General features: G+C 40.8%; 1 protein-coding gene across 2 annotated transcripts in view; it reads right to left on the bottom strand.

Annotated features, from left to right (window-relative positions):
• Positions 1–14,835, bottom strand: part of LOC307158333 (integrin alpha-X-like) — a 267,631-nt gene that overhangs the window by 61,531 nt on the left and 191,265 nt on the right. For both annotated transcript variants that reach the window (XM_079870811.1, XM_079870812.1), the window contains exons 18-21: positions 14,254–14,382; positions 11,292–11,365; positions 10,386–10,518; positions 2,025–2,126 (exon numbers count right to left, since the gene is read on the bottom strand). In XM_079870811.1, coding sequence (XP_079726937.1) covers positions 2,025–2,126; positions 10,386–10,518; positions 11,292–11,365; positions 14,254–14,382 — 438 coding nt within the window. The remainder of the gene's footprint in view (positions 1–2,024; positions 2,127–10,385; positions 10,519–11,291; positions 11,366–14,253; positions 14,383–14,835) is intronic.

The following is a 14,835-nucleotide window of genomic DNA, read 5'->3' as shown; positions in this document are numbered from 1 at the left end:
TTCTCTTTCTAACTTTATTTCTGACTAAAACTAAAAACTAAAACGCATTTTTTTTTTTTTTTTTTTTTGGTTTCTGTTTGATTACGCACCAGTGCGGTTTTTAATCAATTATTAGGGAGTTTGAGCAGATGTCTCTTGGAAGAAGAGAGCGCAGGTGGGGTGAGCGGTGGCTCAGATGGGTTAAGCTGAACCGGGTCCTTTGAGCTCTGCGCTAGGGGGAACTGAGTGTGGAGACAGATATAAACCTGCCCGAACACGATGACTTTCCCCTGGAGCAGTCTCAAGATGAGATGCTTAAAAATGGTCCGAACCATCGACGGTCAGCTTCTTCAACCAAACCAACCGCTCACCAATCCTTATTTTGCTATTATAAAAGATAGATTGTACCGAGAGACCCAAGACACATTTGTAAATGGATACAACCAAATTATTAGTGACAAAAAGCCGTCGGGAAATACTTTTCCAGGTGCCTCATTGTAATCTGATGGTGGGGCATTCAGGACAGGTGTCAACACTGCGGCTCATGGCCCGATTTTTCTGACTGGCCATTTACAAGAATGTGCGCAGGTGGTGCGCAGCTTGTTGTGAATGTCAGATGGTGAATCCATCGGCCACTCCAAAAGCGCCAGAGCTTGATGTCCTTAGAGAGGCTTGGGAGGACGGACCTTCAGATAATTCAGTATATCCTGGACCTCCGAGCAAAACTCCACACCTTGGGACAGCTATCTAGCTGCAGGCCCAGGACAAACAGAGCTGGTTATATAACAGGGGCACCACACTGCGTGAATTTGCACAGGGAGTTCTTGTAATACTCCCTTTGTTTAGCTCTAAATTCACAGCTCACTGATGTGGCCAGGTTGCAAATGGAATTTGCAGACGTGTTCTCGCCCCTGCCTGGTTGAACAAACCTTATTCAGCACCATATTGATTACCTGAACATAAGAAAAAGATAGTTCAGGATGAATTAAAGGCCATGTTAGAGATGGGGGTAATAAAAGAGTCCCACAGCAACTGGGCGAGCCCGATAGTTTTAGTACCAAAAACGGATGGCTCAGTCAGGTTCTGTGGGGACTATCGCAAATTTAAGGATGTATCGAAATTCAATGCATATCCAATTCCGCACATTGAGGGATTGCTTTATTGGTTAGGTGCAGCTTGTTTTTATTCAACGCTGGATTTACCAAAAGGTAGATATTATATTGGTAGATCCCCTTAGATCCCCTTTTAGCCTTCACCACACCATTTAGATTACATCAATTTGTGACCCTTCCTTTCAGGTTGTTTGGGGCAGCGGCGACGTTCCAGTGCCTCATGGACAGAATCCTCCGGCCACATTTGGAATATGCCGCTTGATAACATCATTTATAGTAATGATTGGCATTGGCATATTAAACATCAGAGGGCTGTCCTGAGAACGCTGAGAGCAGCCAGGCTAACAGCCAACCGGGCTAACAGTAAGGTATCTGGGCTTCCAATTGAGTCATGGGCAGGTGCGTCCCAAAATTAATTAGACAGCAGCGATTGTAGCCTGCCTAAGACCTAAGACCAAAAAGGAGGTGAGGCAGTTCCTGGGGCTGGCGGGATATTACAGGTGGTTTGTGTATAATAATTCTGACCTCACTAAAATGGAAGGGCCAGACCTTGTCCAGTGGACAGTGATTGCCATGGAGAGAATAAAGGCCAACAGCTTGATAGGCCACAGGGAGGGACCGGTGGACTCAGGAATGCACACACTTATGCGCTTGAAAGCGGAACTTCTGAAGAAAGTGATTTATTGTAAGGAAGCGCATGTTGCACTGTTGTTTTTGGATTCTGTTTGATTACGCACTAGTGCAGTGTTAATAAAGAGGACCAGAGTCCACCTTAAGCAGACCCTGACTTCTCATTTCAAAGACCTTTTACAATGAGCAATAGTAATAGTAATGCTTTAATTAGCATGACCCAGTAATTTATAAATAAACATAGTAAAAGGTTAATTTATGATGGCTTAAATGTTGAGGAAACTTGTCTGGTGGTTTACCAACCTTTGCTCTCTGGCGGAATACTGTTGCACCAAGCTTGCATGCTGTGGAAGTGACGCTTGAGTGCTCTGTGTGATTGGACTCACACCACACCTGTAAACCAGACTACAGGACAAAGAACAACATTTTTATTATGTCACTGGAACTTTATTTCTATTGCATGTTACCAGAACAGGCTCCAGCATCCCCACAACCATATATTGGACAAGCGGTTCGGAGAATGGATGAATGGATATTACAAGATCAGATTGGAATAGAGTCATTTCAATATATCGAAAAAGACTACCGGTAAAACCTGGCAGTGAAACCAGAGGCTCTAAGAGATCCCAGCAATAAACATTTTACTTAAAGGTGAAGTATGTAGTTTCTGCAACACTAGTGGCACCTAGCAGAATTACAAAAATAAAATAATATTTTCAAACAAGCTTGTAAACGCCACTTTCACGTGTCGTGCCTCCAACTCAAACATAACAAAGACAGCTCTTAGAGGTGTTTGTGAAGGCATGTCTCAACAGATAAAAGTAGACTTTCAAGAAAAGGTCCAACATATTAGGAATAGTTTTAGCTGTGTTGCTATGTGTCAAGAGTAAGCAATTGAGTAGACTTAACAATCTCTCTAGAGAAAAAAAGTGTTTTGCTTACAATAAACCCATCCAATGTATCTGCACCAGGAACATTATTTGACATGATGCGCCACAACTTGAGTTGTTTGAGTATGGCAAGATGTTTTGACGTTTAATCATTCCTAGGATATGATTTTTTTTTTTTTTTTTTTTGATCAACAATTTTACTAGTTAAAATGCTCATTCTTGATATCAGGAATTACATTTCCAATAGTACACCCGCACCCGCGCCTTTTACAGATCAAACAACTGTGGTGAGTAGGATCAGTCAACAAACAAAGTGAGTAATGTCTTCTGTTATTGTCACTTGCACTTCATGTCACATGTATAGTATAGCATTCTCTGTCAGCAATTAAGGATTTACTTGTGATAAATGCAGGGAGACAGTCAGGCTGACGGAGAAGATTTCAGAACTAGAGACACGCATCCAAACTTTAATCGAGGATAGTAAGAATGCAAGGGCTTTAGATACTGGTTTGGATGCGACTAGCTTAGTGAACTGTGTACATTGTTCGGTTCCGGCTGTAGAGCCCGTGATGGGTGACCGTGAGACCCTGTAGTCGCGGGACAAAACACCGCTCTTCCGTTCCGATTACCATAACAAATAGATTCTCCCCACTCAATGAAACACCCACTGAGAATCCTGTTGAATGTGCCCTAGTTATTGGTGATTCAATTACACACAGAGGTGGGTAGTAACGAAGTACATTTACTTCGTTACATTTACTTGAGTACTTTTTTAGAAAAATTGTACTTTTAAGAGTAGATTTGAATGTGGGTACTTTTTACTTTAACTCGAGTACATTTCTAATGAAAAAACTGTACTTTTACTTCGTTACATTAGGCGACGTTCCTCTCGTTACTTTATTTTAATGCAATATGTGTTGTTAAATGCGTAGTTTATTCCAAGCGCGCTGTATCTTTTTTTCTGGACTTGAGCGATGCTCAATTCACAAATGAATCACTCTTTTGAGTCGATTCTGTTCAAAGACTTCATCAAACAAGTTGGCAGATCTGTCTAAGTCGGTTCGCGAATCAGTTTGAATGATTCAGTTCCTGATTCTGTTCAGTTCCCTGCACGCACTGAATCATCTGAAGCGATTTCAATTCACACTGGACTCAGAGTCGTAACAGGAAGATTTAAGCACATCAAGAGCGTTAGATGAAGTGGCAGTGGACCTACAGTACAGTCAAGTGAGAGCAAATCTTCAAATGCATCATATTTTTGCCAGCGATGAAGATCTTTATTGAACATCTTCGTAAGCTGTCTGTGAATGAATGATTCCACAGGAGTCAGGACGATATATTCGATTTCATTTCACTGTAATACATTTTACAACCAAACAGATTATTACGCCACATAAAGTATGACATTAACCGTTTTTTGGACATATACATTAATTTACATTAAATACCATTGTTCACAGTTTATGAACACCCGCCATCGCGGTATTGTGTGTATTGTTGCGCAGTGGCGTGCGAACTCGACTTGAAAACGAATGCCTTTGCCTGCCGTAGACAGTTAACCAGTTTAAACATGCTTGCAGAAATATACATTTGATTATATTTTGGAGAACAGTCAGAAGAAGATCCGTCGATGTACTTTTATTTGTGTTTTTTTTTGTGTGTTCAGATGTTCAGTAGCAGTCATGAGCGCGAGCACATGTGAAGAGTTTTTAACTCTTCTCTGTCAATACGTATGCCTTTGAATGCAACACTCTGCAGATTCACTTTATTTCGACATTGTCTAATAATCCAAATGTAGTTGTATAAGTTACTATTATACAAACCAGAGGACAGGCAATGATTTTCAAGCTATACAGATGGCAGAAATAATGCTTACGTCTCTCTTCTGTTTTTGTTGCAAAGATAGCTGATAATAGTAGTCATTTAAATAAACAAAATCTAAATAATATCATTTTATATATATGACGACTTCAGAGGCAAAAGCCTCTAAGTACCATCTGAAATTTTCTTCTAAAAGAGCATTTTTATCAAGCTTGTATGTTTATGTTCACACTTAAATGGCAATGAAAAGTAGTCTACCTATTAATTGTCATTAAAGTGAAATTACTGAACTTAAATATACGAGCTTGATAAAAATGATTGTTTTAGAAGAAAATTTCAGATGGCACTCAGAGGTTTTTGCATCATGAAGTCTTCATATACAGTATATATATATATATATATATATATATATATATATATATATATATATATATATAGGCCTATATGATCCGAAGTAACTACTCGCTACTTGAGTAGTTTTTTCATTGGATACTTTTTTACTCTTACTCAAGTAACTATTAAGATTATTACTTTTACTTTTACTTTGAGTAAATATTTCTATAAGTACTTGTACTTTTACTTGAGTACAGTTTTTGGATACTCTACCCACCTCTGATTACACAGAATGTGAAAATAGATATACCAGCCACCATAGTCACATGTTTGCCGGGAGCCAGAGCGCCTGACATCAAAGCAAATTTAAAAGTGCTGGCTAATGCTAATCGTAAATTCTCTAAGATTATTATTCATGTAAGCACTAATGATGTTCGACCTCGCCAGTCAGAGATCACCAAAATCAACGTTAAAGAGGTGTGTGAACTCGCAAGTACGATGTCAGGCACAGTAATTTGCTCTGGCCCCCTTCCTGTTCGCAGGAGTGACTGTGCTCAATCAATGGCTGGCTGTCTGGTGTCCGCAAAATAATATAGAATTCATAGACTATTGGAAAAGTTTTTGGGGCAGATCTGACCTGTTGAAAAGAGATATGAAGAGGTATTCATCCCTCCTGGGATGGTGCTGCTCTTCTCTCTAGTAATATGGCACATAGGGCCCTATCTTGCACCCAGCGCAATTGACTTTGTACACCGACGCATGTATCATTCCTATTTTGCACCCACGCACAGCGGACTTTTCCCTCCACAGACGCACGTCGGTAAATTAGGAAATTAACTTGCGCTCCCGGGGGCAGAGCAGCGAAAAGAGGAGGCGTGTTCCGGCGCAAACATTCCCTGGTGCTATTTTGCAAACAGAAAACAATTCCACCACTGACCAGGAAAACCCTAGTCTAAAGTCAGTGGCGCATTGCGCATGTTATTCATATGCTATTTTAAGGGCACATGCTTGGCCAATAATCAATGTAGCATGTGCACAACGCGCATGCACTTTGCTTATCTTATCTACACACAGACACAGCAGTTCTCATTTTTAGAAAACCATACATTATTACAAGGAAAAATATTAACACACGAGGGAAATCATTGTCGTGTCCATGAAGATGTGAAAAAATAGGCATAAATCTATCTTACACATTTACCCAAATTTTTATACGGCTGTTTAACAGAAGCTAATTTGGGTGGGTTTCTCCCATCCCCATACAATGTCACTTCTCTGTGTTTTACAGCCCAGACGAGAACGCCGGTCTCCTCGACTGTGAACCTTTCCTGGCACGCGCCTGGCAAATCCGCCGTTATAATAGCAATCCGCCATGGAACAAGCGCGCCTGCTCTTAAAGGGAATGTGAGATGTTGCTCTGATTGGTTTATTTCACGTTACGCCCAAACCACACCTATGAATAATGAAGCTACTCCAGACCAACCCATTTTAGATTTGCGTCGGGCGCAAGAGTCATTTATCCCGCTGGTATAATAGCAACAGCGCCCAAGATCCGCCCACAAAGTTACTTGCGTTTCGCTCTTGATACTTGCGTTTTAGATCATTAAAATGGGGCCCATAGTCTTAGACCTCATGAGAGTTTTTGAGACATAAGTGTTCATTGAATCGATTGTAAAATCGATTTTCCATGTCTAGAGACGTTTCCATTTTAAATGCCAAATATAGGCAAATCCACGGACAACTAACTGGCATTAGGACGAACGTAAAGAGGGCGCTTGAGAAGCGCACAAGTCAGCAATATTTCTGATGATTATTGGCATGAAGTTTCGTGCACAATGACAAACAGGAGTGCAACATTCTCGAAAAACAATAAGCAGAGTGGACTGCCATAACATCAATGAAAAACATTACTGCAGGCTTCAACATAGCTGTGTTTACGATTAGAAATTCAAATTTCTAATTTCCAAATTTTAAACCTCTCAAATTTCGCCTACATAGGCGATTGTAGACCGTAGCCCGAATCTGTATCTGTATGCATAAGACTGTCTGAATACCGGCAGAATTCACATTTTGTAGTAAAAAAAGACACATTATGCAGAAGTATAATTTGCTGTTATGTGTGTTTGTCAGAGCCTGCAATTGCTGTGTGACGCACGTTCGCTGCAGGCGTATCGTTGACGAGCTGGACGCGCTCTGAGAGAAAGCCGTTAAAATCGATTCCCTATTTTCGTTTTCAAAACTTGTGTTGGTTGGTCCGATCGATTGTGCAATCGATTTTCGAACGTAAAGTGACAGCCCTAGTCAGGAAGCAGACAGACTGGCTAAACCGACCGTCTGCTAGCTGTCTCATGTCACCAAGGTCACCCAAGAAACCCACCCAAATTAGCTTCTGTTAAACAGGCGTATAATAATTTGGGTAAATGTGTAAGCTAGATTTATGCCGATTTTTCGCATCTTCATGGACACAAGAAGATGTTTTGACAGAAACCTGGCTAAAACCAGATGATTACATTACTTTAAATGAGTCCACCCCCCAAGATTACTGTTATAAACATGAGCCTCATCTGAAAGGCAAAGGAGGAGGTGTTGCTGTAATTTATAGTATTATCTTCAGAATTACTGAGAAGTCTTGTTTTAAATATAATTCTTTTGAAGTGTTGGTGCTTAATGTAACACTATCTAGTGTAAATGATAAATCAAGTTTGAGATTTGTGCTGGCTACTGTCTACAGGCCACCAGGGCACCATACAGACTTTGTCAAAGAATTTGCTGATTTAGTACTGGCTGCAGATAAAGTCCTAATTGTTGGTGATTTTAATATACATGTAGATAAAGAAAAAGATGCATTGGGATTGGCATTTAAAGATATTCTGAACTCTATTGGAGTTAGACAACACGTGCCAGGACCTATTAATTGTCATAATCATACTTTAGATCTAATATTATCACATGGAATCAATGTTGATGCTGTTGAAATTCTACAACAGAGCGATGACATCTCTAGTCTTGTGTATACTTCATTTAGCCAAGGCTGCAAAGTCGACTCCGTGTTACAAATATGTTAGGCCCTGTTTACATGAGAACGCTTGCGGGTGAAAACGTAAAAATATTTTATCAGATGTGCCTTTCGTTTAGACGGCGACGGCGTTTTTGGGGCTTAAAAACGCAAAAAAGTGAAACCACCCTCCAGAGTGGAAATCTTAAAAACGCTCCACCGTCGCGTTCCCGTCTAAACGGTAAAAACGCAAAAGTCTGCTAGACAGTGAAGGCACCGATCAGTACTTCACGTTGCCATCTAGCCGCCTGGAGAGCACACTACATTGAATTTCACACACTTTTGCGTCACCATATGCACGCAGATTTCCCCCACATAACGCTCGTCTAAACGCAGAATAAAAAGTGATCACTTTTGCGTTTTCTCTTCAGATCGTTTCCGTGTAAACGTAGCCTTAGACCTATAACTTCTGCCACTAAAGATTACTTTATTAATAATATTCTAGGGCTGGGTGGTATATCGACTTTGTACGATATATCGATATATTTTTTTGAAACGATATGGAATGAGGCCATTTATATCGATACAGTAGTACGATACAAGCACATCTGAAAAATAGCGGAGAAGGCAGTGTGAGCTGCTGCAGTGAAAGTACATAGTACAATTTGTCCTGAACATATTATATTATATTATATTATATTATATTATATTATATTATATTATATTATATTAAGGGCTTCAAAATAACTGGTAAGATATAGTTAACAAGTTTAAAGTAGCTTGCCCTGCAGATGCTCTGACAGATACTGTTGCTGACTGACAGATACATACTTGCGCTGTTGAATGCGTTTGAGATGTGGTACTTTCCTCCTCAGTGCTTAACTAACATTTCACTAGTATATTATACATCTGTAAATGTTAGAAAGTCAAAACAAATATGTCCATTTCACTGTCAGGGGAGGACGAGCCTTCAGCAAGGGAATCACCGCTAGAATTCAAGCTTCCGTGAATGAGCGCCGCCGCGCGCATGCGCACCAAACAGATGGAGCACAATTGAATAGTAGCGCAATGATATACATATTGCTAAAATATTTGTAGTTGGAGACAATAAATGTGCTATATGTGGAATTTTAAACCTACAAGTATATTTTTATGAAAGTGAACATTATAATTAGGTAATCAAATGCAGGCTAATATAATTAGTTTGTGCTTTTTTTTCATTTTAATTTTTAGTTTAGCCTTTAGTCAATTTAAAAACAAAAGCATTATTTTTGTTTTTAGCTTGTAATGTTACCATTTTAAAATGTAATGTGATTTTAACCACCTTTTTGCCCATAATATATATTGCATAGCCTACATTACATTCACTATATTTGTTTCCATATTCTTCAATATCAACATTGTTTGTAGGATATCATTGGGCAGGATGTGAAATATATATATTTTTAAATAATAATATTTTCTTTATCCAAATAGAAAAACGTAGAAAGTACCAATATATATATCATATTTAACCAAAAAATACAAAATACGAGATATGAATTTTTGGCCATATCGCCCAGCCCTATAATATTCCTTATCAGTTTCATCTCCTCAGCATCCCAGATAGCTTAGAAGAACTCGATATTGTGACAGAAAAGTGTGTCTCTTTTCCAGCACTTTAGACACAGTTGCTCCTTTGTACTTAAAGAAGATTAAAGAAAATAGAAATTAATGAATTAATGAAAAATAAATCTTCAGCCCCAGACGTTTCCAAGCAGCACAGCAGTAATGACTTTATGAACTTCTTTACTTACAAGATTGATAATATCAGGGAGAAAATTATAACTATGCAACCGTCTACTGCAGTATTGCATCAGGAAGTGCATTGTCTCCTTGAGGAAAAACTTGATTCATTCATTGCTATAGGAGGGGAAGAATTTTCTAAACTCGTTAAATCATCTAAATTGACAACATGTATGTTAGACCCTATACCGACTAAGCTATTGAAAGAGGTGCTTCCAGAGGTCATAGATCCTCTTCTTAATATCATTAATTCATCTTTGTCATTATGGTACATACCAAAAACTTTTAAGCTGACTATGATTAAACCGCTTGTTAAAAAAATGCAACTTGATCTCACAGAGTTAGTCAATTACAGGCCGATCTCGAATCTACCTTTTCTGTCAAAGATACAGAATCCTCACAACTATGTTCTATGTTCAATTAATAAATTGTATAATTTGTTTAGATATTGTAGTGTTTGTAAACGTAATGAAAATATTATTAGACCTTTTTAAATGCTCTTACTTATATTTCACATAGACCAATAGCTCTGCATAGTTATATATTTGTTGATATTTTTAAGAATAAATTTTAAAACTTTTTTGTTCATCATAGCTGTTAGTAGTCTCTAATGATAAAATCTTATCATTAGAGACTACTAACAGCTATAACAACAGTTTGTTGTCATATTTTTAAAAACACATCAAGTTGCCCCTAACTTTGTTGTTTGTTTTTCTATCTCTGCTCATATTTTAATATTCATTTGTTGGTATATTGAGAGTGTTGTAGGCCTGTGTTTTACTGATTGTTAACTCAGTGCTAAAACAGAGGGGCTTCATGCCCATTTAAAAAGTATCTGACCGTTTTGATGTGGGTAAAGGACAGGGTGGTGGGATGATGAAGGAAAAGCTCTGTATCTGTGGAATCTTCTCCGCCATTGGACACCTCCACTGAGAGAGTTACTGGGTAACCTACAGCGCTCACTACAATATCACTGGAACACAGATTAAAAGATACAGTGCCATCAAATCCTTATAATATATAATTAATAGTTGGTTATTCATCAATGCTCTGTCAACTTTGCAGCTGTCTTGATGGTTAGACATGGAGATGTACCAGATTGCTAACTAAAAAACCCTGACAGATCATTATTTCAAGTCATTTTAAGTTTGTTTTGTGTGTGACATAATGCAGTGATATCTACAGGGGTGAGAGGTTAACTTTTTTATTCATTGAGCTACACTGATTTGTGGAAATGGAACACACAAATATGAGAGGAATTATTTATCAAATGAACAGCACATTAGGCCAATCATAGCACAATGAAGACATTGCCTCTTCTCACATTACTTTTTCCTATTAATTTCCAATTACCCCACACCAAACCCATGGCACACATTAAGGGGCTCTATTAAAACTCAATGAGCACAAAGGAGGCAAGAAAGCTGCTGCCTCCCACTGATACTGATACTGCTGGTACTATTACTATAGTACTATTTGTGATTTATACATTGTTTAATCTCATATTTTGTAAGAGGCACTGCCACCCAAACTCAGATAAAACACCCATGTTTTCTACAGTACGTAAAGTTTTGATGCCTGACTTCACTAGCATGTAAAATTCCAGATTGCCAGATTCACAGAATGTGAATACTGTATTTTTACTTTAACATCTTTTTGTGTGCAAAGTTTATATGAACAAAATTGGCCATCATATCATATTGCTCTCTTGGAGGCATCTATAACAAAAATTAAATGTACACTAACCTCATAAATGATAGAGACACATTTAAATCTGATATACACACATGATCTTCCCCGCACACTTTCTCCAAAACCACCTGGAAAACACAAACATATTCACTAATAGGGTATCATGTAACATCAAAGCAGAATATTCCTCTTAGTAACCACCAGAGGGCGACCTCTCCACAATAATAAACTTTGTGCTTGGTTCCTGTTACATGCCACCTGCTTCCTATTTAAGAGCATGTCTTCCTGTCATTCCTTGCAAAGAACTGTATTGTTTGCTTTGTCTACAATTCTAAATGTTTCTTCTATGGTCGTTGTCTGTTTTGGGATTATCTGCTTTGTTATCTGGTTGTGTTTTTGGATTTCAGTGTATGATTGGACTGCTTTACTGTGCATGACCTCTGACTGTCAGACCTGGCAATTGCTGTTGTTCCCTTTCAGTCGGGTGTGTTCGACGTAGTCGACTGATTGGGATCATGCTAAGGAGCCTGTTATCTTTGAGTATTGTAAAAATGAGCCAATGGACGTTGGCGTGCGTGAATCGCATCACATGCCCCGCCCTGCAGCGCGGGTATAATTACGGAAGTGGATGCACGCACCAGTTGTCTTTCGCTTCGGAGCCGATCGGTCTCGATGTCTCTGAAGAGTACTGTTGTTTACAAGGTGCGTGAAGGTGGAGTCCCCATTACCACAGCCGCTACGGTGCCGTGTGGGATGGGTGATCAGAGGATCATAGAGAGGCTTCCCCGCCCGGTAACCAAACCCTGTGGCCCCCTCACTCTATCACATCGCAGCCGGTGGAGCACCCCGTTGAGCGCACTGGTCCCTCTGTAATGGACCGACCAGCTGTTTATTCGGGGCCCTTCCAGGGGACAGGATGTCGGTTGCAGCATCGGAGGGTGAGCTGACCTCTGGAAATGAGCCAGATCCAGAAACGTCAGCTATGCTGAAACGGGCCGCCGAGGCTGTCGGGCTTGAGTGGAATCCTCCACCGTGTGTCTGGTGTCTCGGGATGGACCACGCTGGTTCTCAGCTGGCCGCCCAATGCCTTTCTTTTCTGAAGTGCATGGAGAGCTTACCAGGTCATGGACGGCACCTTTCTCTGCCAGAAACTGCCTGAATAGTTTTTTCCCCCCTCACTACCCTTGACGGAGGAGCGCCAGAAATAACAGTATACTTAAGAGACTTAGTGGTCCAGGAGCGCCATCGTTGGCTCAGCATGGGTGAAATGGCGGATGCGGACAAGGTTCGGTTCCTGGTCTCCCCAACCTCCCAGGTTGGGCCGATCGGCGACGCGGTGGAGAGCTGCGCCCAACAGTTCTCTGCTGTCCAGAAGCAGACGGAGGCCATCCGGCACATCCTGCCCCGCTGCTGCTTCCAACCGTTCGCACAGGGCATATCCTGCTCATCGCCGAGGGTGTCCGTCTGCTTTGTTTGTGTATGTCTGTTCCGCCGCTGGCTCTCGTAAAGCGGAGCCAGCGCTACCTACATTTTCAGAGAAAGAGCAATTTCCTCTGTTCCTGAGTCCATAGAGGTTTAGACTGTTGGTGTGCGACCCTGTGCAGCCTTGCAACCTTCAGCTACCTCTTGCTTTGCAAGCCAACAGTTGGGTGCGGTTCGAGTACCCGGTTTCGCCTTCTCACGCATTCTCTGAGGTCATCTCGAGACAGGTAAGAGTCGCACTACACACTCAGACCCTGTCTTGGGCTGCCTTCGGGCGTTCCAAGCTGGGTACCTGTCTCTAACCCGCTGCCTCACTCTGAGTATGTCTCTGATACCTTGGGCCCCCTGTGTTGGTCCATTGTAGCACTGAAAGGTTCTTGTATCATCAGACTCGGCTAGACGATTCAGTTCGTCCGGCACCCGCCCATGTGCAGTGCTGTTTGTTCAACATCTGTGTTCCGAATTGTGCTGCCGTCTGTGGTCATCGCTTCCTACTGGTGAAGGTTGCGATCGAGCCGTTCCTCCAGCTGATATGAAGATAGGCTTCTAAGTGAGGCCTGTTCTTCATTGTACTCAAACTATAGTGAGTTAGACCATCAGGGATCTGTGTGCTTGATTCGGGCCCTTTTTCAAGCCTCTGTTCAAGTACTACAAAGTACGCATTACTAACGTTCATCCCTATGAATGCTCTCCAGCGTTGGACCTGAAGGACGCGTACTTCAGATGTCCACTCCTCCGTAAACACAGGTCATCCTGTGTCTCACGTTGAGGGGTCAAAGTCTCAGTACAAGTCCCTCCCTTCGAGTGCTACATAGCCAGTTGAACCGGAGAAATGCAGGTTCTGTTGTGGTGGTTCACCTTGGTGGTAGACCTTCCAACGAAAGGTATGCTTTCCCAGTGGTCCTGTGGAACAGCAGTGACTTTCCTGGCCTAAGCCCTGTCATATGCGGAAGATCTGGAGGCTTTTGTCTAGGCACTGGAAGGTGGCAGGACAAGTGGCGTCTTAGTAGGGATCCCAATCAGTCGACACGTCGACTACGTCGAACGTGCCCGACAGAAAGGGAACGTCTCGGTTACGTATGTAACCCTCATTCCCTGAAGGAGGGATCAGAGACGTAGTCCCCTAGCCACTATTGCTGTACCACCGCTGACCGAGTTCTGTTCGGCTCCTCAGTGAAAAACAACTGGTGCATGCATCCACTTCCATATTTATACCCGCGCTGCGGGGCGGGGGTGTGTGATACAATTCACGCATGCCAATGTCCATTGGCTCGTTTTTACAATACTCGAAGATGACAGGCTCCCTAGCGTGATACCAATCAGTCAACACGTCGACTACGTCTCCATTCCCTCCTTCAGGGAACAGGTTACATACGTAACCGAGACGTTATGTACCCTAATAAAATCTCTGCAAATTGATCACACTGCTTCCCCAGAGTCTATGTTACCACACGGTATACTGTTTTTTAAAAGTAACATGACATCAAAAATGTACCGCAGTTTAATATACTACATGTATGTATATCCTACAGACCATCTCTTTGAAAGTGGGCCAGCAGTCAGGGCTCAGCACTGGTCTTAGGCCTCCTGTTCCTGGAATAACTTCTGTTGTTACATTCATCTTTCCAGAGAGCAAGACTTCACGGTAGTCTGAAATACACTCCTGTAGGGAACACATAACATATACAAAGAGAGGAAATATATGTGCAATATAAAATATAATATTATATATATATATATATAAACACATTATAAAAAGCCCATACTAATGTCATCGAAATTATTTTGATTACTCTTCATTTTGATTGTCGACTTTAGACATTCTACTAACTATAGGTATCTTTGCAACTACTTGTCAACTAACTCTCATTAATTTGCAACTACATGTCCACTATCTCTTATTAGAGTATTAGTAGACTGTTAGGTTAGGGTTAGTAAAATAAGTTGGCATGTACTTGCAAAGTTACTTATAGTTAGTAGAATATCTAAAGTGGACTACTGAAATAGTGTTACCATGATCTTTATTATTTTTTCCCCCCATTTTTAATTTTTTTTTTAAAAACTTTTTTGCAAGTCTTTTGATGCAAGATTGTATCACATTCAATGTCTCAGTTAC

The sequence above is a fragment of the Squalius cephalus genome (genome assembly GCF_949319135.1).
Source record: "Squalius cephalus genome assembly, chromosome: 5".
In the NCBI taxonomy this organism is placed as follows: Eukaryota; Metazoa; Chordata; class Actinopteri; order Cypriniformes; family Leuciscidae; genus Squalius; species Squalius cephalus.
This window is presented reverse-complemented; position numbering and strand designations above follow the sequence as displayed.